General features: G+C 30.3%; 1 protein-coding gene across 4 annotated transcripts in view; it reads right to left on the bottom strand.

Moving 5' to 3' along the window:
• The window catches only part of LOC148280773 (uncharacterized), a 32286-nt gene extending 15642 nt beyond the window's left edge, over positions 1 to 16644 (bottom strand). For 2 of the 4 annotated variants that reach the window (XM_088227834.1, XM_088227835.1), the window contains exons 1-2: positions 16377 to 16644; positions 790 to 2198 (exon numbers count right to left, since the gene is read on the bottom strand). In XM_088227834.1, coding sequence (XP_088083960.1) covers positions 790 to 2198 — 1409 coding nt within the window. In that variant the 5' untranslated portion in view covers positions 16377 to 16644. The remainder of the gene's footprint in view (positions 1 to 789; positions 2199 to 16376) is intronic. The other 2 variants (XM_088227836.1, XM_088227837.1) reach the window with 2 other exon arrangements.
• Between the last annotated feature and the right edge of the window lie 4719 nt (positions 16645 to 21363).

The raw sequence follows: 21363 nt of genomic DNA, 5'->3' as shown, positions 1-21363 counted from the left end.
TTATACTATGTGCTACCCTTGGAGATCTGCTACGAGAGGTAGAGAAATAACGCCCTTACTCTAATTTCATTAATTTACCAATAAAGTATGCACAAGCTTTGGAAAATGGCGAGCATGATACTGCCCGGATGTTATTAATTATAATTACCTACTAAAGATGAGTAATATTGAGCCCCTAATGAACCATTTTACGATGCGTGGTTTATTCAAACCAAATTTTTGATGAAGAACTCAATTTAAACATTGTTTTTTCCAACAAATTACAGTGATGGAAAACATTTTAGAAAAGAGAATATCTTTTGTCTAAAAACGTTTGGAAAAACTCAAAATATTGTAATAGTTTTTTCCTTTTGTTATTTAGTTGTTTGTGAATAAACGCATTGACAAAAAAAAAAAAAAAGTTTTTTGGTAAAATTATGAAAATAAATTAAAAGCATATTTTGATATTTTTAATCTACTTTTAATATATTTTATTAAATATTTAATTTTATACTAAGTACAAAAATGATTTTATTGCAAGTGAAGTAAATTTTTTACTAATATTGTAAAGGCTAACAACTCATTACATATATTACATTTCTGTAATCAGTATAACCAAAAAACCTTTTTTATCTGTTTTTTTATGTACGAAAAATCCATTTAAACTTAAAATTTCACAACAGTTTAATAAAAAAAAATAGTCAAAAGGCTCTAAGATTTCCAATTTTTAATACAATTTTTTTACCATATTGTCACTTTGTTTGCTGCACTTGTAATGGGTTTAGAAATAAGGATATATTTTTAACTCACCGTTGGTCATTCCAGCCTCCGCCTCCACCGCTTCCCGCTACTGCCCCGGCATACCAATTGCCTCCACCTCCAGCACCGCCTCTACCGCCACCGTAGTTCCAGCTTGAAGCGTAACCCTTATCTGAATCTCCTCCCCACGTGGACACCGCACCGACGTCTGGTCTTCCAGATGCGAAATAATAACCTCTTCCTCCTTTGTCGAACCCAGACGTTCCTTTATACGTCTCGTCCCAAGGTCTGATACTCCCTTTGGAGTACCTATCGTCTAACGGCCTGTTGTCATACCCGTAACGGTCATCGCCTCTATCTTCGTAACGCGAGTCTGGACTGTAAGGTCTCGGAGCATCGTAACCGAGTTGTCTGTTCCCATATCGGTCGTAAGACTGCCAACCTCCACGATCGCGGTCACGATCTCTATCTCTCTCGGGCGGATAATACGGTCTTCTTTCATACCTTTCGTCATCGTACGCGGGAGCTCTATTAAATCGATCGTCAAGATAGCTAGGTCTTCGGTCATATCTGTCTTCATAAATGGGTCTTCTTCTTTCATAGAAATCATCGCGGTAAGGTGGGCGTCGGTTGTCATAACCATTTCCCCTGTCGTCGTACGGATCGTAATTACTCGGTCTATATCGATCTCGGTCTCTGTTTCGATCATAGTCTCTATCTTGGTCCCTGTCGCGGTCCCTGTCTCGGTCTCTATCTCTGTCTCTATCTCTATCCCTGTCGTCGTTTCGATCTCTATTGCCACCGCCTCTTCTATCTTCTTCCGGCCTGCTATCATGCCGATTATCAAACCTGGTATCAGGTTTTGACCATCGCTTATCGCCTAATCCATCACCACTTTTATTTCTGTCATTCCCCGAAGGTCTCCCATAGCCATGATTTCTATCATCATTTTTGTTGCCCTTTTCATCGTGCTTATTATACCCCTTATCATCGTACCTATTATGTCCTTTGTCTTCATGTCTGTTATCATTTTTCTTATCATCGTTTTTGTTATATCCTCTATCATCATTTCTGTCTTTATCTCTATTGTTGTTGCGATCCCCATATCCCCTATCTTTATCACGGTCATCTGGCCGTGATCCATATCTGTCATTTTCTGGATATCTTTCTCTATCATATCTGTCATTCCTATCGGAGAATCGGTCGTCCGAGCGACGCGGAGGCCAATCGTCACATCTCCCGCAGTTGGGATTACTCGCACGAGAGTTCCTCTGCACGGATGACTGACCTCCAGCATATCTCGTTACTTGAAGTTCATTGCTCTTTGGATTTTGAAATAATGAAGGGGTAGCTGATGTCGTTGATAGCAATGGCACTGGTATGAATGTATTAGCAAATACAAAATCTTGCAAGACCAGTGAAATTACGAGAATTTGGTGTCGAAATTTTGGCTCCTTCATCTGCAATTGAAGAAAATACACGATAAAAGTGAATATTTTCTTAAGCGTCCATTTTGCTAGAAAATAAATTTCAGCAGAGCTTAAATATGGAAATGCATAAATACTACGATTGAACGAATTTCTATGGGATCTAGTATCAACTATCGGAAAACGTTTACTTGAAGTACATTTTCAATCTATAAAATATTCCTTGCAATAGGTGAAATATAAACTATTCTACTGTAACGAAAATAAATGAGGTTGTAATTAGCAGACAAAACCTTTTAAATGAATACTACGGATCAAGCTAGTTTCAGTAAAATATTAAAAACTGGACGGAATAAAAAGAAAACCAAAAACATTAAGTACCTAGAATGATTATTTAAATGTCTTACAATAAGTACCTACATACAAAGTAAAGGATTTTAAATAATATTATATTTTGTTATGAGTTGTGATTCATAGAACAGATAAATACATTGTTGTTTTGAAATCCAATACTCAAGATTCATAAAAAGTACTGACTAACATTTAGAATACAAAAAAAGAAAGTTATAAAATATTTGACATAACTGATCATATAATCAAACTCGATTTTGCTAAGTGCCCATTAAATTTATATACATATTTGTATATTTACATAACAATATATTTATACGACAGAAACAATTCATTCAGTGGTACATAGGAAATATGTACCACTGATATTGCAACAATTACCAATGAACTAATTTTTTAATTTATTTATGCTGAAGTATACAACATTCAAAATGTAACGTTGTGTACATAATAATATGTACATCTGTAAGATTTAAATACTTAATATATACCTTATATTTTATTACTTTTCAAACGATTTCATCACAAATCTTATAATGTTTATATTTAGTGCGCTTTACCTTTATTATGTTTAACCATATTTATTTACCATATTTTCCCTTAACTATGTTCTACTATACATTTTAACCTTGTTCTATATTGTGTACAGATAAGCAGCGGCCCTTGATAAATAATTAAATAAGTACCATTATCAATTATTCAAAATGGTAAAACAAGCCTTTTTAAATAAAAAAAGGACTGAGCGAAGGATATAAAATACGATTTGTTTTTAAAATTGAAAAACTTAAAAAATTAACACCATTTTATAAAATATAATCCAAATTAAAAAAAAACAATGAATTAACAGACACAATTAAAAGCCGAGAGAATCAGTAATATAGATATAACATAACATTTTTTTTATTCAAGAAAGAAAATAAATATTAAAAAAAAATATTTACACATAAGCTAGTTTAATAACTCATGTATATATAAACATTTGATCCAGGAGCCACTCTCTTATTTTAGAACTGTTACATTGCGAGTAAAATATTTCTTTTGGCAATACATTAATAATGCTAGGTACTAAATAGTACAAAAGAGTTCTGAAAAAAACATATTTATTACATATTTTTGGTACTACCAAACCATCATTACATGTGAAGCGTGTGTTACGGTTATGTTTGAGAGGAATTTTGAAATTATTACCATTAAATTGTTCTAAAATGATGCAAAGCCACAGTAATCCTCAAACTGACAGAGTTTTAAGTAATTTGTACAGGAGAACTTTATCACTTCTTTGCCTGTAAATCTCTGCTGGTACAATTATCTTAACTACAGAGTACTGAATATAAAAAAAACTTTTTTACTGTAGAAGAAAGAGCACATGAAAAGAATTTTTAACAAGGAAAACAAAAACACTGTTCTGTGGCTGGTGTTCGTGTGAAAAATACAGAAACAATAGAAGAAATTAGTTTAATCAGGTGGTAATTGTCAGTAAGCGGAAGTTCACGCTAGTTTTATGACCGGATTATTTATGATTTTGAATTTATTTTGCCATAAAAGGCTTAAATTATATTGTGATTCCTATAAATTACTAGCGGACTCGACAGACATTGTCCTGCCTGAGCGTTGGCTTGCCTGCTATTAACTGGTTGAATAAACATTTTTTTCGTAATTAATTACACAAGTAACTTATTTTGGACTTTTTTGAGCTATTTACATATTTGAAATACAGATTCGTTTTTCGTTCTATCTCTTCATGTGATTGGCTAAGAGGTCTCGTCGTGCTCCAATCAAAATCGTGCAAAAATCACTACTGAAAAGAAAAATGCCTGATTGTGTAGTCAAATTGTGCAAAAACTGTCCGGATAAAAGAAAAAAAGCCTTTTTATTGATTAGTAGGTGCCTAGATACTTGTGTTTGATTGAATTCCAAAACTTAAAATTATTTATATTCAAATAATTAGTTAAAGTAGGTACCTAGGTAATTGTTTCTGGTTGAATTCTAAAACCTCAGTTAATTGTTGTGAAATATAAAATTCATTTTGCAACTGTCAAACTCTGGTCTACTTACAAACAGTGGTGCATCTCGTGTAAGAACCCGTTTTTTTTTAAATGTATCAAAAGTCAGATAAAATTATAAAGGCATTACTAAAAATCCATTAAAAATAACTCGATATGTAGAAAATAAGAAATTGTGAGGAAATTATTCAATTTAGTATCCATTAAAAAATTTTGTTAATTGTAAACGTTAAAATACAAACTTTGTTAAAATACAAAAAAAAAACATCCTCCAAATTTTTCAATATATGCATTTAAGACAAATGTAGCCTAGGAAATTCTTTTTGTTTAACAATTTCACATCTAAAACCTTACATATTTTTAATAATAGAACAGTGGGAGAATTGTACGTTTTTTTTAAAATAACTTTTATATTTAATTTTTGTATTTTTTCGACCACTAAAATATTTGTTTTATAAGCACCACCCCATCGGATCATTCATACTGAAATATGGATTAGGCGAATGCAAAGTAAACTGATTTGAATTTTTCGAATAATAATATATTCCTTAATCTAATAATATATAACTTCATAAGTTTTCTCATTCTGTTTACAATATTATTTATTTGTTCCTTCCATTTTATATTTTCATCAACTATAATGCTTAAATATTTTAAGCTTATTTTTTTCAGTGATTTGAAGGCAATTATCATTGTGAAAATGATATCCTTCATTGCATTTTGTCGTGTGGATACAAATATTTATAGGAGGTATAACTTGTTTTTTCAATGTAAAAGTTATTTAATGTGCTTTTTCAATAGTCAGAGACAACATTTTGTCATCGAACCGTTCTTTTTATTTATTTATATCTATATTTGATCACAATTCTTTTTTGACATAATTTATTTATTTATTCACACATGCAAACATACACGTCCAAATATATCTATGTATGGGAGGGACAATCATATATATATACATTAAAATGCCTTACTTTTCAGCACAGTTTTTTGTGTCTCAAACATTGCAGGAATCAAATCTAACATTAAAAGAATGTCAATTTTTTCCCAAACTTATTAGAATTAAATTAGTACCAATAGTTGAGAACACATATAAAAACTTTTCAAAGTTACGTGGTTTTAGGCATAAAGTTAGAAAAGGTTCTCCTTCGAGAAAACTTTTTTGGTAGCCAACAATTTATTTATTTATTATGCTCAAAGAGATTTTACATATACAGAGGTTATAAACAATTAAAACAAATGAAAATACCCGAAACAAAAATACTATAAATTAAAAAAAAAAAAATTGTCCTGAAATTTGATAAAGTTTTAGCAAATATATATATTTTTGGGTCATCACTGAATTTGTTTCAGAGAAAGTGAATTCTCGGGAACAGAGAATTAATGTGTGAATTTGACTTATTATATTAATATATCTAAAGTAAATATAATGTCTCATTGGCCTATTAGGCACATTGAAATAGATACATTTAACCAAATCTGGAACATCAAAAAGATTATTAATAATTTTAAACAAAAAACTGTATCAGATATTATTATTTTATCATTAATTCTAATTCAATTTAATGTAAATAAGAAAATATTATGAATTATGGTTTCTCGCGGTAAATGCAATAAAAAAATTATGAACCGGATAAATTTATGCTGGATTTTTTCAATTTTACGACAGTGGGTAGAATAGAGGGGTGACCAAATTGAAGAATTGTATTTCAATTTACTCCTTACCAATGAACAATATAATTTTTTCATTGTTAATATTGATTTTAATTTTTTTGCTGACCTCAATACAAATACAAGCATTTGCATACCCTTCTTTCTTTTACTAGTCATATTGATTATTTGATATATAATCAATATGACTACTATAAGAAAGTGTTTCATCAAAGAAGTATTCACTTCCATCTTTTCTCAATCCAATGAAGTGCATATTATGTACTTCTGAATTACCTTCTTTCAGCACAAAGATGCTAAGACAACCAGATTATAGAGATCGGGCAGATTTTTTCGTTCGGCAACGAGCAACTTTTCCGTGTATGTGGGCACCGCTAAGGAGAGTTATATCCTCAGATGCGGTGTGCGGTATGTGGTGGGCAAGATGTGGCCGATAATTAATAAATTTATTAAGAACAATAAAGTAAATTAACATTATCCTTAATAACGTTATTTGGCAAACGTGTTTTGAAACAAGTGTGAACATAGAGTTTCATGCTTAAAGATGAGCAAATAAAAAATAAAATAAATAGTTGACCCTTTTTTATGTACTTCATATTTATTAGTAGTGGAATATTTAAATTTTCTTTGTGATTTTTTATGTTATTATTGTTTTTATTTTTTTTAATATAAAACTATTTAAATAACTAAGAAACAAACGCGTACATAGACATGCACAAAAAGTAATACAATTTACAAAATAACTCGTGGAAAATGCCCACAAAATCGTTATATTTGGGTAAATCATAAGAACGCAAATATTTAATTTTTATAAAAAATAACAAAAAAAACTATAATGGACGTAGAATAAAGTGATAAAAGTTAATACAGTTTTCGTTACCATTCGTGTTAGCAATATAGTCATTAGGATTAACGTTATCAAAATGCTAACTCTGAATTACTTGATAAGTTAGAACGATTGCAGAATGTTTGTATACAATATATCTTTGATCCTAGCAAATTCGACCGCATAACCGAATATCGCACGCAACTACACTGGCTCAGTATCAGTCATAGAAGAAACATTCACATTCTATCACTTCTTTACAATATTTTAAATAATCCCACTTCGCCTGTTTATCTGAGAGAGCTCTTCCAACCTCTTTCACAACACGGACTATCTCTTCGTTCTAGTGACGAGAGAACCCTTTTATTACCCTTTCATCGCTCTTTTATTTTCTTGTCTCTTCTTTTACAGTAGTAGCTGTTTAATTGTGAAATAATCTACCCAATAATGTTAGAGACGCCCCTTCTTTATTTGCATTTAAGTCAAGATTGAAATGTCACTATCTTAATATTTAAGTTGTTTCTTTATCCTTCTTCTTTTCTTCCCATCCCCTCTCCACTCTTCATAGTAAAGTGTTAATTTTTTTATTCATTTTTATTTTCTTAGTAATGGTTTTTAATTTTTGTCTAAAATTGTTAGAATCAATATGTCCATGTACTTGTAATTTTCTCAAACTGAACGGTCTGGGTAGGTAAAAAGAAATTGCCTTTAAGAAATATGCCCGCCTTTATATTAATATAAACTTTATATGCATATAAAGTGTTAAAATAAAATAAATAAATAAATGATCATATCCAATAAAGGCTCTCCATCACAGTAAAAGTATTAGAATTTTGTTAAAATCGCTTTTTTATAGAATTTTAAAAACTACTCGTTTATTGACGTAAAAAAATTGCTTCTTAGTACTAGTGAAATCGATAGAAAGACCCGTGGTTTTGAAAATAGTGTCAGGTATGTAAAAGAAATACTTTCACTGAGACAAAAACAAAATAAACATTTTTAAAAGATTAAAGGTCCATCCATTTAGAGGCATTACCATTTCACAGCATTCAAGTTACAAAATTCATAAATTTAATTTTTAAAAGAAGCAAAAAGTAATACATTATTAAAGAAAAATTAAGAAATAAACTTAAAAATTAAAAAAAAACTAAAGCAAAAGGCAGGTCTTTACAAAATTTATCTTTGGCAACAATAAATGGAGAACGCTCCTCTTCAAAACGCTTAACGGGTCTCTAAAGAAATCAATGTTTCTCGCAGTACTTTTGTGTAATTTGTTATGCTTGAAATGTGAGATAGAAGGATGGGAGATAGAAAGAGAAGATGGAGTATAAATGATCAACTCTGAATATCTGGATAACGTAGTCGTGAGTTTCCGTGTATTAAATTAACATTATTAAGAGATGTATCAAGGTGAGAGTAAATAATTTTACGTAACCAGCAAAAATCTATTGTGTAATGTATTATTATTTTTATTTTTTTAAAATTGAGTTACAATATGTTAACAAAAAGAAATACATAATAAAACAAAAGTACAGAAACAAAAAGCGAAACGAAATAACACGCCAAAAAAGAAGCAACCTCTTGTGCTTGCTGTGGGATTACAATATTAATCATTAAGAACAAAATACATATATCAAAAAATAAATGAAGGTATATTAAACATTTTTTTGTAAATAAGTGCAAATACATGTGCACGCAAATGCGCATGCGTGCGCATGCATGTATAATTGTACACACATATACACGCACACGCGCACTCACTCACATGCACATCCACATTCACCCACATACATACTATAACATGGTGAAGAAAATGACAAAATAAGGTTTTCAAGTTACTTAACAAAAGTACTTCAAGTACTGTAGAAAAAACACTGAGAGAAAAAAAAGAAAAATAAACGTAATTCCTTGATTTTAAAATAAAAAAATTATAATATATGATACATTTAGTTTTTCTACTGACATTTCTTGGTAGAACTGCATTTTAATTATAATAATAAAAATACTTTATAGATTTGTAAAATTACACTTTTTAAATATATTTTGTCAATTGATGAAACATTAAAAATTTGAAACTGCTTTTTTTTTGGAATGTTGATGGTTTTTTTAAGATCACTTTAATTATTAATTTTTGTACTATTATTACTGATTTTATTTAGATATTTAGTTGTAAAAATACTCAAATAATTAGTTATAACTTACATTATACTGAATACATAAAAAAAAAAATGTCAATTACTATTATGTTACAAATTTTTCAATTCACACGCATTATGTTTTAATTTTTTTTTCAGATTTCCCATTCTTCATCCTTTTTTTGTATTTATTTTTATTTATAAAGGAAAATATAAAAAGAAAAATAAAAAAAGGAAAAGAAACCCACTAAACCGCGAAACCGGCGTGTCAGCAAGTTTCTTATTTTTCCTTTACAAAAAAAAAACGTTAAGAGAAGTTATATAATTTTAAAAAGTAAAATAAACATTATTAAGAACTAAAGCCATACGTATTTTACACAAAGTTTATTAAAAAAAAAAATAGATGATTATTAACATAAAATAATAATCAATATAAAGCCTTGTTACATATGAGCAATTTAATTATTTTTTCCTTAAAAGTTTTGTCAACATTTTCTTTTAAGACCTGCAGAGGAATCGTATTAAAAAACATTTGATTAAATTATTTGAGTAACTTTGTATGCGTCTCTCTTTGTTTCTGGAGTTTACACAAGGGTTGTTGTATACCAGTATTGGTTAGTTTTGTTGTTAGTTTTTGTCGGCCTCGTGATGTCATTGTTAGCGCGTTTGCCTACCATGCAAGAAGTCAAGGGTTCGATTCCTGACATGGTTGATATGAAGTGTTTACTAAAAAGGTAATTTCACACAAGAATATCTTAGTGCCTAGACTGGTACCTAAAGCGTAAGACAGATCAGCTTACCCCCATGTTGCAAAAATGATAAAAAATTATGCGATTGGTGTACCAATGCAGTACCAATGCAGTACCCTATGCATGATTAGGTGCGGAAAGGGAAATATGATTGGTTAGATTCCTTAAATACATATTTTCAAGTACGCATGATATTGTACTTCTTTTCATCACAAAACGTTTTTTCTTATCATTTACTTCATATATAGAAAATTCATACTATTGTTTTCTTTTTGATGTCCATAAACAATTTTTTTGCTTTTTTTTTTTTTTTTGCCTCTTTTATAACATGTTTTTTCCACCAGTTTTCGAAGAAACCTACTTAAACATTATGAACATGGTTTGGAAAATGACACACCACTGCATAATATATTTCTTTTATACATTTATTCTTAACTTGTATAACTTTTTTAAAATATGCAAACGACCATAATATGATATTCAATGCAAAAAATCTGCTGTACTTAAATTGCCGTATTTAAACATAAGAGGTTAATTTTTGAATTCGTTCATCTATCACCACCTGTATTCCTGGACAACAACAGTTTAACGGTAACTACAAAAGTCAAGAATCTAGAGCACATACTGACTGATTATTGTAAAGATGATTAGAATAGAGAGACAGAGAAGAGCCATCAATGTCAGGGCCTATTATTGATTATTCATATTATTTTTAGAACGGTTGATCTTGTAGAATATAGTATATTGTATTCAGTAGAAAATGCTGAGTTGCTTCTTGGGTTGTTGCTCTTTATTTCAGGTAAAATCATGTATGTCATCAATCACTGAACTTTGACCCTTACACTTCTTTATTGAAGACTATTAAGTTTCAAAGAATTTAAACGATTTATTTAGTCAACTATGTTTTGAGTTTGTCCAAATGTTTTTAGACGGGCTGGATTTTACTCCCTATAGAGTTATTGATATCTAGATTTATTGCAACAGAGAGGGAAATTCTTATTAGTCTATTCGCATTCTGTTACAATAAATTTAGGTTTTAATAACTACTTAAATAGTGAAATCCAGACTGTCTGCAAACATTTGGATATACTGAAAATATGATTTATTTATTTATCAATATACATGACACGTTGTGCTTTTACATTTCAAAAAATACAAATAGTGTAGAAATAAACACTTCAAATAATATACAGTAGATAAACGAGGAAAAAAAAGCATAAAAAGTTTATATGTACATATTACATTACAATGGTTTCATTCAATGAACACGCTAACATTTTGTATCCAAAATCATTATAAAGAATAAATAAAAACTTCTCAAAAGGAATATAAAAATTAAAAAGTTCGTTTTTTTTTTAAATTTTCTTTTTTAAAAGTATTTTTTTTAAAAAAAGGACAAGAAGGTATATCTTTAATCATAATTGCATTGAACAAAAAAAATATAAAATTAGAAAAACAAAATAAGAAAAAACGTTTTTTTTTAACTTAAAAATAAGAATCCAGAAAACATTTAATATATATTCACAAAAATATACAAAAACTAGAAAAAAAGTCAAGAGAAAGCAATAGTAAATGAAAAAATCTTAGAACAGGCTGAGCCATGTTAGATGGAGATTATCATAAATATAGAACACTCAGTTTTCATTTTACATTAATTTGTTTTATATGGATTCCCTATATCAAGTATGTGTACTAATTTTTTGCAATATTTTTTTAAAATAAAATAAATAAATATTCAAAAGTAGTTTCAGGCGTTGCCTTTTACTCAAAGTACCTACAAATAGTAAATACCAGTATCGGTTTAGCTAACATGCATAAATTCCGGGTTGGATTTCAGATATGGTCAACATGAAATAACTAACAATGTTTTGAGTGTGTCCAAATGTTTGTAGACAAAACTAGAATTCACTCACTTAGAAATTATTAAGATTAAACTTTATTGCAACAGAGATGGAAAACATTTTGCCTGTAGGTGAAATAATTCAGTCATATGAATCTCACTCACATCAATAAAGGTTTAGCTCTTTGAATTAATAAATGTCAATACATGGAACAGTTGATGATATTTTATTTTATTTTATTTTATTTATTTGGATAACCAACAGCTATAATTATATCATATTTATATAACAAAACAAATAACAAATAAGCCAATTACAGGTTTTCACAAGTAGCATCACAGTAAGTTAAAAAAGATTCTCGAACATAAAATGAATAGTAATTAAATGTAAATTTAAAAGAAAAGAAAAAAAATACTACTAGTTATTTTGAAAGCAAACGCCGCACGTTATTAAGATTATTTTCAAATAAATCTATGTTAAATGATTTATTTAGTACATTAAAATTATTAAAAGTTCGCCATAAATATGAATTTTGCCTATAATTAGATGAAACAAGAGGTATGTGAAGAAGAGGGTGAGGGGGGGATATGTGGATGTTTATACATAGGCAGATTTGGAATGTTACACAATGTGTAAAGTGGCCACTCAACCAGCCAATGACAGGTCATTAGCACGATGGCGAGATGTATTCAATATGGTATAAGTCCATAATTCGAGAGAAAGTTGTTTCGCAAAAACTAACATTGAACGCCTTCTATAACCCATCGTAATTAATTCCTTACTGATCGACCAACGCCCGAATGCCGGACGCACTACAAGCCAATATTGGTTTAATGGGGGCTCTCATCATCATCATTCTATGTCCGCACCCTGCTTGGAGCATACGATGTCAACAAAGAGCTTCCCGTGGTTCTGACATAAACTGCTGACGAACAGTCAGAAGCGGACGTCCAGAAAGTCGATAACCTGATAACTTGTAAAGTAGGTAAGCGTGGTTGAGACTTCCAGGAGGCATTCACAGTATATAGCCCAGCCAACCGCATCGCTTCAGCTTGATGACAGAAATATCAATCCACCGCAATTTCACCATGTCTTACGGATTTGGTCGGTACGTGTAAAATGGATAATTCTCGTTCGGATATCACGCGGCTGGTTTGTTGAGTTGGAAATTCTAGATGACAATTGTCACCGGAGTTTGCTGCGTCCGTTCTCTTATTACTTTATTTCTTGTAAAGTCAAACCCCTGAACACCCAAAGTTCATCAGAGACACCTCTTCTCAAAATTCAGTATTTGGCTTTGGGCCCTAGTGAGATGCCACGATTCGCACCTGTAGAGGAGAACAGTTGTAATGCATGCGTTATATAGGCAACATTTGCTTTTCACTGAGCAAATAACAGATCTCCAGAAGCCTTCATACTGCTGAATGTGGCACCTGCTACTCCTAGCCGCAATCCAAGTTATTTTTGAAAGCTGAGATTGTCTGTTATATATACTCTAAGGTATTTGAATGATGATTCTACATTGCGATATTCAATTGTTCATGGCACCTGAAATCTAAGATCGATCACCTTACATTTTTGGTATTGGGACATACGGTATACTAAAACGATAAATAATTTTGAAAAACAGAAAAAATATCGACGCAGAAAATTTTATTCTGATATTTTCTCTTAAAAAAAAAAACAATGTTGGTTGAGTTTTGGGGTGCGAAAAGCGAGACAACAAAATCTCGATTTTGTCGGTTTTAGTTAGTCCGACGTGTTCAAATACCTATTCATTGAATTTCACCGGCACCCCATATCCTTTTAAGATCCGCTTCAACTGTAGTACCGATGCAGTGCTCTATGCACCACTGAGTGGAGATAGGGAAATGATGATGATACCTTTGACCTGGCAATAGTTTTGGAAGATTTTTCGTTGTTATTATAACTGATATATTTTGTTTATTTTAAGTTTATTTTTATTTGAAAAATATTTATTTATAAACCCTTATGGATAACATTCATTTTTTTATTGTTATTGATTGTATTTTTAAGATCTTTTGTTAAGGTTGTCTGAGTCTTTTGTTTAGTTTTGTCTGGTAGTTTATTGAATTATTTTAGTCCCCGGTTTATAAGTCTCGACTGTCTCGTTTTAGAATGTTGTCTATGACATAATTCTGAAATTATAGTAGTGTGTTCATGTTTACTACAATTTAGATTTAATTTAATATAGTGATTTTGAATTTGCATTTTTGTCATTTTTACTTTGAAAAATAAAACAAACTAGTTTGTTGCCTGCCTCGTATTTTAGTAGTAACTGCGTTTGGCTTGTATGAAGGTCAAGTTTAATTCCAGAAAGTTTAACACGAAGCTTGATATTTAACTTCGTCGTAAACAATATCACTTTGGACACGAATATTTTTATGTTTCTGATTGACTTTTTTGACGCATGATTACATTTCGGTTTCGAAAATAATTTTGTTAATAATATATTAAATATTTTAATTTTAAAAAATGTAATGTACCTTTACATTTTCACAGAGGAAAACAATAAAAAATAATTGGAAACTTTATTCTTTCATAGTTGCTTTCATATAAAGGTAAAACAGTTAAAATTGCCTTAATATAAATAATATCAAATAAAACTGTATTTGGTGTACGTTTATAGTGTCTTATACACATTTTGGAAATAATGATGTTGATATTTACCACGGATTATTTTTGTAATTTTTTTTACTAATTTTAATAACACGGGATATTTTTATTTTATTTCTTTTATTTATAATTCGATTCCTTCGTTAAAATTACATTTTTATACAAAAGAATATTTAAAATATTTTCATTACTATGCACTAGTTTATAAATCTTTATTATTTAAATAATGAAATAATAATAATTTTATGTAACAAAAATATATATTTTTAATTTTATATATTTTTAAATTTAATTCATTAATAAAAGCAATAATGAATGTGCTACGCATTCTAGTGATTGGCAATTTTAAGAAAGTGATTAATGAGTTAAGAAAAGAAAAAAAAGTCGTCAATCATTTGGGGGAAGAGAAGTTAAGAATCAGGAGCGGCAGATAATGAAGAAAGTAAAAGGAAATGAATCGAATTTTTTAGATAAAAATGTTTGTCTCAAAACCGAATTTAAGAATAAAAATCGGAATGAAAGATTGCCAAAAGTAACATGCTTATGTCTGATTTAAAAACCAAAGTGACTTTATAAATATTATCTCTGTATGCTTTTATATACAGACATCTACTAAAGAAATATTCCACAAATCACAACTTATGACACCAAAACAATTGTACGCTAAAATAATACTCACTTACAGATTCAAAAATTACTTTCACTCAAATGAAAGATATAACCCCTACTATACAAATAATTATAATCACTAGATCCTCAAAACAAATACAACTTAAAAAAATACAAACTAATACCACTTTCGGACAAAGGGATTTTGAGTATTATTTAATTAAAATCTATAACCTACTTCCACTATCTATAAAAACAATTAGTAACGAGGAAATGTTCAAAAAGGCTATAAAAAATGGATAGTGGAGCTAGGTAGAAGTAAAATGGATTGTCTTATTGCCCCAAACCAACATTAAATCAACTGCTACACAAGTGTATGGCTTATGTTAGGTTTTTGATGTTTCATTGGTAATATAAAAAATATAGATGCACATAAATCAATTATAAATATAAATATGTATTGTTTAAAACTGCCTGAACATTTTGTTAATTATTTCTGTTTATGAACTTAGTCTTCTATGTTTATTTTCAAATGTCAAAAAAAAAAAAAAAAAAGAGTTTATTGTTAAGTGTCCTCGGCACGGGTAACCCCCCAGTGAGGTCACATTATTTTTATTATTAATTATTCGTTCGTTTCGTTTTATTATTAATTATAGTTCGTAAGACAAAAAACATCAATAAAAAAAAGAATATAAGTATAATATTACTTAACACAAAAAAGACATTATGTCTTCGTAAAATCTATGCCTTTTATATAAATAAAAGTACTTCGTGTTTTGACATCTTGTTTTAAAATAACGCATATCTTTTTCGGTACTTTCATTTAGAATCTCATGCTTTAATAAAAAAGTGACTAGAAACCCAGATCCAAATGTGTTTAAAACAAATTAAAAATACTCAGTACCTGTAACATGTTAACTGTATTCTTCAACTGTTATAAAACCTCTATGAAAACATGTTAATTTATTATCTTACATTGCGAAATGAAAAACATAGTTTTCAGTGTAACTAAATTTTTTGTCATTTAAAAAGCGGGAGATAATAAAACAAAGTTTCTCTTTTTAAACACACTTTTACATAATCACTCGCAAACGAGTGGAGGCGTATAAAAGAAAAAAAAACTTTTAATTTATGAAAAGTTTTGTAGTTTTATATATATGAGGAATGGTGTTTATTTACCAATTATATGTATTTTATTTGTTGCTTGTTGAACTTCCAAATATACAACAAAATAAAATAAATAAATAATCAAGATTTATCACGAAATCATTAAAAAATTTCCATTGTTTTTATTTAAATTATTGATAAGCAACAATAATCATAATGAATCACGAAATCATCAAACAATTATTTTAATAATTTTGATAAGAAACATGAATATACACATACCTTTAAGCTATTCCAAAAACAACACCGATCACGTTTTATTTTCCACCATTTTTGCACTGGCTTTTAAAGATGACCACAATTTCCACAACACATTTTGCCACGAAATGTTTTTTTAATTTTCTAAAAATGTTATCGGAATTAAATTCGAACTACCAGGAGAACACGAATAGCAAGCGGAATTCTTGGCCGGATGCACGGTCTGCCTACCGGTGTCTGCCCAACTAATGTTCACTCACACCACCTCCTCGCGTTTATATGGCCCTGGTAGATTTATTCTCTCGGTCCATTGTTTTATTTATCCCCCCGTGATAATTAGGTCCGTCGGATGACCGGCGATAGAGGTAAGTACTACCTAACATGGAATGGGCTATTTAGCACTGGTGATGGTGGTAAAGTCGGAAGGGGCGGTATGGCGGCGTGGTGGCGAATACACCTACTAACATGTTATGTTCTCTTGTTGGATGACAAATTTATTCAGGAAATTTCGTAACAAAACGTTTAATTAATTTTTTTTCCAATAACTAACTGTTTTTAATGATTGCATGTATATAATTTGTATAATTAACATGTATGTATAATTTAATATGTGTGACACTTGGATTTAAATTCACATCTCGTATACACTCACATTGTAGTAGTTTATTATAATACTGTAATACTGTGCAATGAAAAAATACAGTTTAATTATATATTTTTATACACTGAAGCGGAAAATATCCAGTTATATGACAAAGTACAGGATATATATCTATTTGTAATAACGACATAAAATACGAAAGTAATTTGTAAATAGGCATTATAAAAGCATACCATAAAATATACCGTTTTTAAAAAATAGTACGTCCGTATCTTTCATAATTATAGTTTTCCGTGAAAATTTCACTAATCGTGATGTAAACTGAACAATTATAATATATGTTTTGAAGAGTAATACTAATTTTAAAGAAACTATGTCAAGATTTTCGAAGAAAATATTGTTGGTTTGCTAAAATAAATTATAAAAATAACCCCTAGCATTGAATTTATTTGCGTTAATTTCATGTATTACGGACTAATTAAGTCTCGTCTATTACAAATGTTTCTAGTTGTTTATTAAAAATTTGTTAATTTCGGAATCGTATTGAAATTCTTAGAGGAAAAAAAAAATATCTCAAAAATTTCAAATATTGACCAATAAAGTGAACAATTCGCTATTAAATAATTTGTAATATTATATATTATTGTTTTAATATGACAATCAATTAACTTTTGTAAGAAAAATTATTCTTGTAAATTTTCAATATCTTCAAATACCTACTGTAAAGTATATTACAGAATATATCGATATTATTCTTGGCCGATTACCTATCTTTCTTATCATTTCCTGGACCCACCCTAATGGTACCCACATACCATATTTATTAACGGACATTGTCCATTTATACAATTTATAGGGTTTTAATATTACAATAAAATAATACTTAAAAACACAAAAAAAAGAAGCATTGAAAATCATAAGGGACATCAAGACAAGATCTGGATTATTTATTTAGTGCTCGTTAAAATCGCAGTAAACTTAAACCAAAAAAGGCCAGATCTTGTCATCAGTTAACAATACCAAAAAGACGGATCTTTGGAGAATTCAGGCCATATTTTGTTTTATGCACAGTACTGATGATCAACAGTACTTCATTGTTTCTCAACCTACGAGTCAGAATATGGAATTTTACTTGTCCCAGTAATGATGGAACATCGATCATACCATTGAGTCTACTGAACATATATGGAATCAATATTAGTTTTAAGTTTTTGTAGACTAGAAATATTAAACATTGACTCTATATCAGCATAAGAATAATTACCTCGCTCTAAACCAAGCATCCACGCTACTTTTCGAAGCAAGCGATGTTGGACTGATTCAATGTGATTTATGCGATTCACATAGAATGGACACCCGACCACGGAACCATATTCTAGAAGAGGGCAAACAATTGAGCAATAAAGAGTTTTGATTGTACGGACATTAGTAAAATCAGTGGATATTCTGTTAATGAAGCCGGGTAATTTCAGTATTTTTTAAAATGTATTATCTAAATGCTCATTGTATGTCAGTTTATCGTCCAAAACAACCCCTAAATCTCTGATGTTCTTAACTACATTAATTTTGGAGTTTTGTAATAGGTACTCGAAGGAAATCGGTTGTTTTGTTCTATTAAATGACGTTATTTTGCTTTTTTTATATTTAGTTCTAATTTATTGACTTACATTAAGATATAAAAAATACAAAAAAGAACATTTGGACTGGGAACAAAACAAACAAAATTTTGTGTTCAACAACGTCATCCAGTGACCAAAACTGAAGAACATCCTAATAGTATCAAAGGTCAAAAATCAGTCCATATCCGTGTTCCTTTCCTGTCTTCAAATATTTTCAACCCTTTATTAAACTAAATGAAATTCATTTATTCGTTACAGTCGGCTTTTTGTTAACACCTACATACATACAAATGTATATGAAGTATTTTCTTACCGAAATATTGTTGGATAAATTACACGTCAGTAGGTAGATTTAAGGCAGTAAGCATTAGTAAAATGAAATAGCAATTGAGTCGTAGTTTACCAGAAGCAGAGGTATGTAATCTTTTTCTTCCGATGCATGTATTAACAATATCATATTTTTTTCACTGCATTATTCCTATGTGCCCTGACTGGATTTATGCACAACCAATGCTAGGTGTTTTATGAACTTACAAAGTCCCATATCCCTCTTAATATAAAAAAAATACAATTCAAACCGATGCACGTCCAGCTCAAAGTATTTATCTGACAAACATTTTTTTATTATTGTATGATTTATTTCGGGCCGGCCGGGTGTCAAAACTACAATACAAATTCATATAGAGAGAAGCGACTTGAAGGTTTCGAAATATTCCCAAACTTTGATTGAGATACAGTGAAAATTTGAAATTAATTACTTCGAAGTAATTCAGAATATTACTTAACTTATTTTGCCTAGGACAGAAAAGGCATTGAAAAAAAGATGTATTGAACCACCTTCCTCCCGTATTCCCCTAACTTGGCGCCTTCAGACCATCATATTTTCACCTCCTCGAAGACACACATGGGTAGAATTAAATTTTTAACCGTCGAGCAGGTACAGAAACAGGTTCTGAAGTGGGGGAATAAAAAAGCTAGTGCCACGGCTCAACAAATGCATTGAACGGAATGAAGAAAAAGTGTAAAAATAATCAACAAGTGTCTTAACAATATCTTGTACTTTTTTTTTCAATAAAAAAAAAAAATCTAGTAAAATTACTTTCTGAACGTTCGTATCTGATCCTTACGGACAAAAGAATCAAACAGACGTAAAGTAAACATACAAAATTAACATCACTCATTTTAAATATTTTCAAATCTTTGAATGGATCATCATCATTAGCTTTCTGCATCTAATGGTGCATGGGGCACTGCACCGGTACACCAATCGTAGCGTATCTTGATAATTTTTTTTTCGTGAAGATAAGATAATCAGTCTTATGCTTCAGGTACCAGTCCAGGGACTATGAAATATTCTAGTGTAAAAATACCATTTTAAATAAATATTTCATTTCAACCATGTTGGGAATCGAACCCGAGACCTCTTGCTTGGTAGGCAAATGCGCTGACCACTACACCACGAGGCTAAAAATATTGAATATGGGACAGTAGATACTATTATTATAATAATATAATCGAAATTTTGGAATAATATTTTCTGCATTTTTACCATTTATTTTCTTATACAAGTTTATGGGAAGGTTTTTTTGGCTTTTGAATTGAATTGAACCTTTCATTGATAAAACAATAATAATGAAAAATTCAATTTATGAGATTCGCTTGCCGTCAGTTTGCTATTGCTGCTCCAGAAACTGTAGTAAAATCTAGAGGATATTAAAGAACGGAACAAAATAATGTGTCTGCAAATTTACCGTCCCCAGTTTTCCTCAATTTCAATGCGGTGGAACTAATGCTTTTATAAAGCTCTAACAAAAGCAGACAAAACAATAAAGTAATGCTACATTACATATTATCTTGGAGAAAAATGTTTATTTATTGCTACTGTAAAACAACATAAACAATTATGTGGAATTATTTAATTATACTGTCAAAAGTACATTCACGGAGATTGGACCGCGAACCGTCAGCTCACTGCGATATCACGTGATAGGCCCATTTTACACCTTGATAAAAATCCACCTGGCATGTTTAAATAACAAAGGAGGGATTAATATTTGTTGTAATTAATTTTTTTAGCCAGGAATGACGCTGACTAATCTTTATTTGGTTTTCTTTTGCAGGATAACTTTTACCCAAAAGCCGTTGAATTAATTTGAATTAAATACAAAATAATATAATCAATGTCATCATCATTCCGTGTCCGCACCCTAGTTGGACCATATGGTGTCAACAGAGTGCCTCCATGCATTTCTAATGGCTGCCAGCTCCTGTGCGTCATCTTAAGTCAGGTTCGCGTCGTCCCGTAGTTCTGACATGAACTGTTGACAAACAGTCAGCAGCGGACGTCCAGGACGTCACGAACCAGATACCTTGTAACGTAAGCAAGTGTGATAAAGGCATTCGTAGTATATGGTCCAGCCAACCGTGTTGCCTCCGCTTGATGACAGAAATGTCAATCCACCGCAATTTTACCAAGTCTTATGGATTTGGACGGTACGTGTGAAATGGGCCATTCTCGTTCGAATATTACGCGGCTGGTTTGTTAATTTGGAAATTTTATTAATAGTAAATAGATGCATATAATTATGCGTGTTTTTTCTTTTCTTCTTTTCCACATTTGCTTCTAAGTTGAGAATATTCATCTCATGCCTTCAGAAGACTCTATTGCCAGCCAGCATGCTCGTCTTCATCCATGAGCTCCCTCGACACATACAAAAGACTTAATGTTTTGACTAAAAAACGAATTTATGCAAACGTTTTACTTATGTTTGCATACAAACATTATTTAAAA

The sequence above is a fragment of the Micrasema longulum genome, unplaced genomic scaffold (genome assembly GCF_059751315.1).
Source record: "Micrasema longulum isolate JH-2025_06_02 unplaced genomic scaffold, ASM5975131v1 h1tg000541l, whole genome shotgun sequence".
NCBI classification, from domain to species: domain Eukaryota; kingdom Metazoa; phylum Arthropoda; class Insecta; order Trichoptera; family Brachycentridae; genus Micrasema; species Micrasema longulum.
The sequence above is the reverse complement of the archived record's forward strand: the minus strand, read 5'-3'. Positions and strand labels throughout refer to the sequence as shown.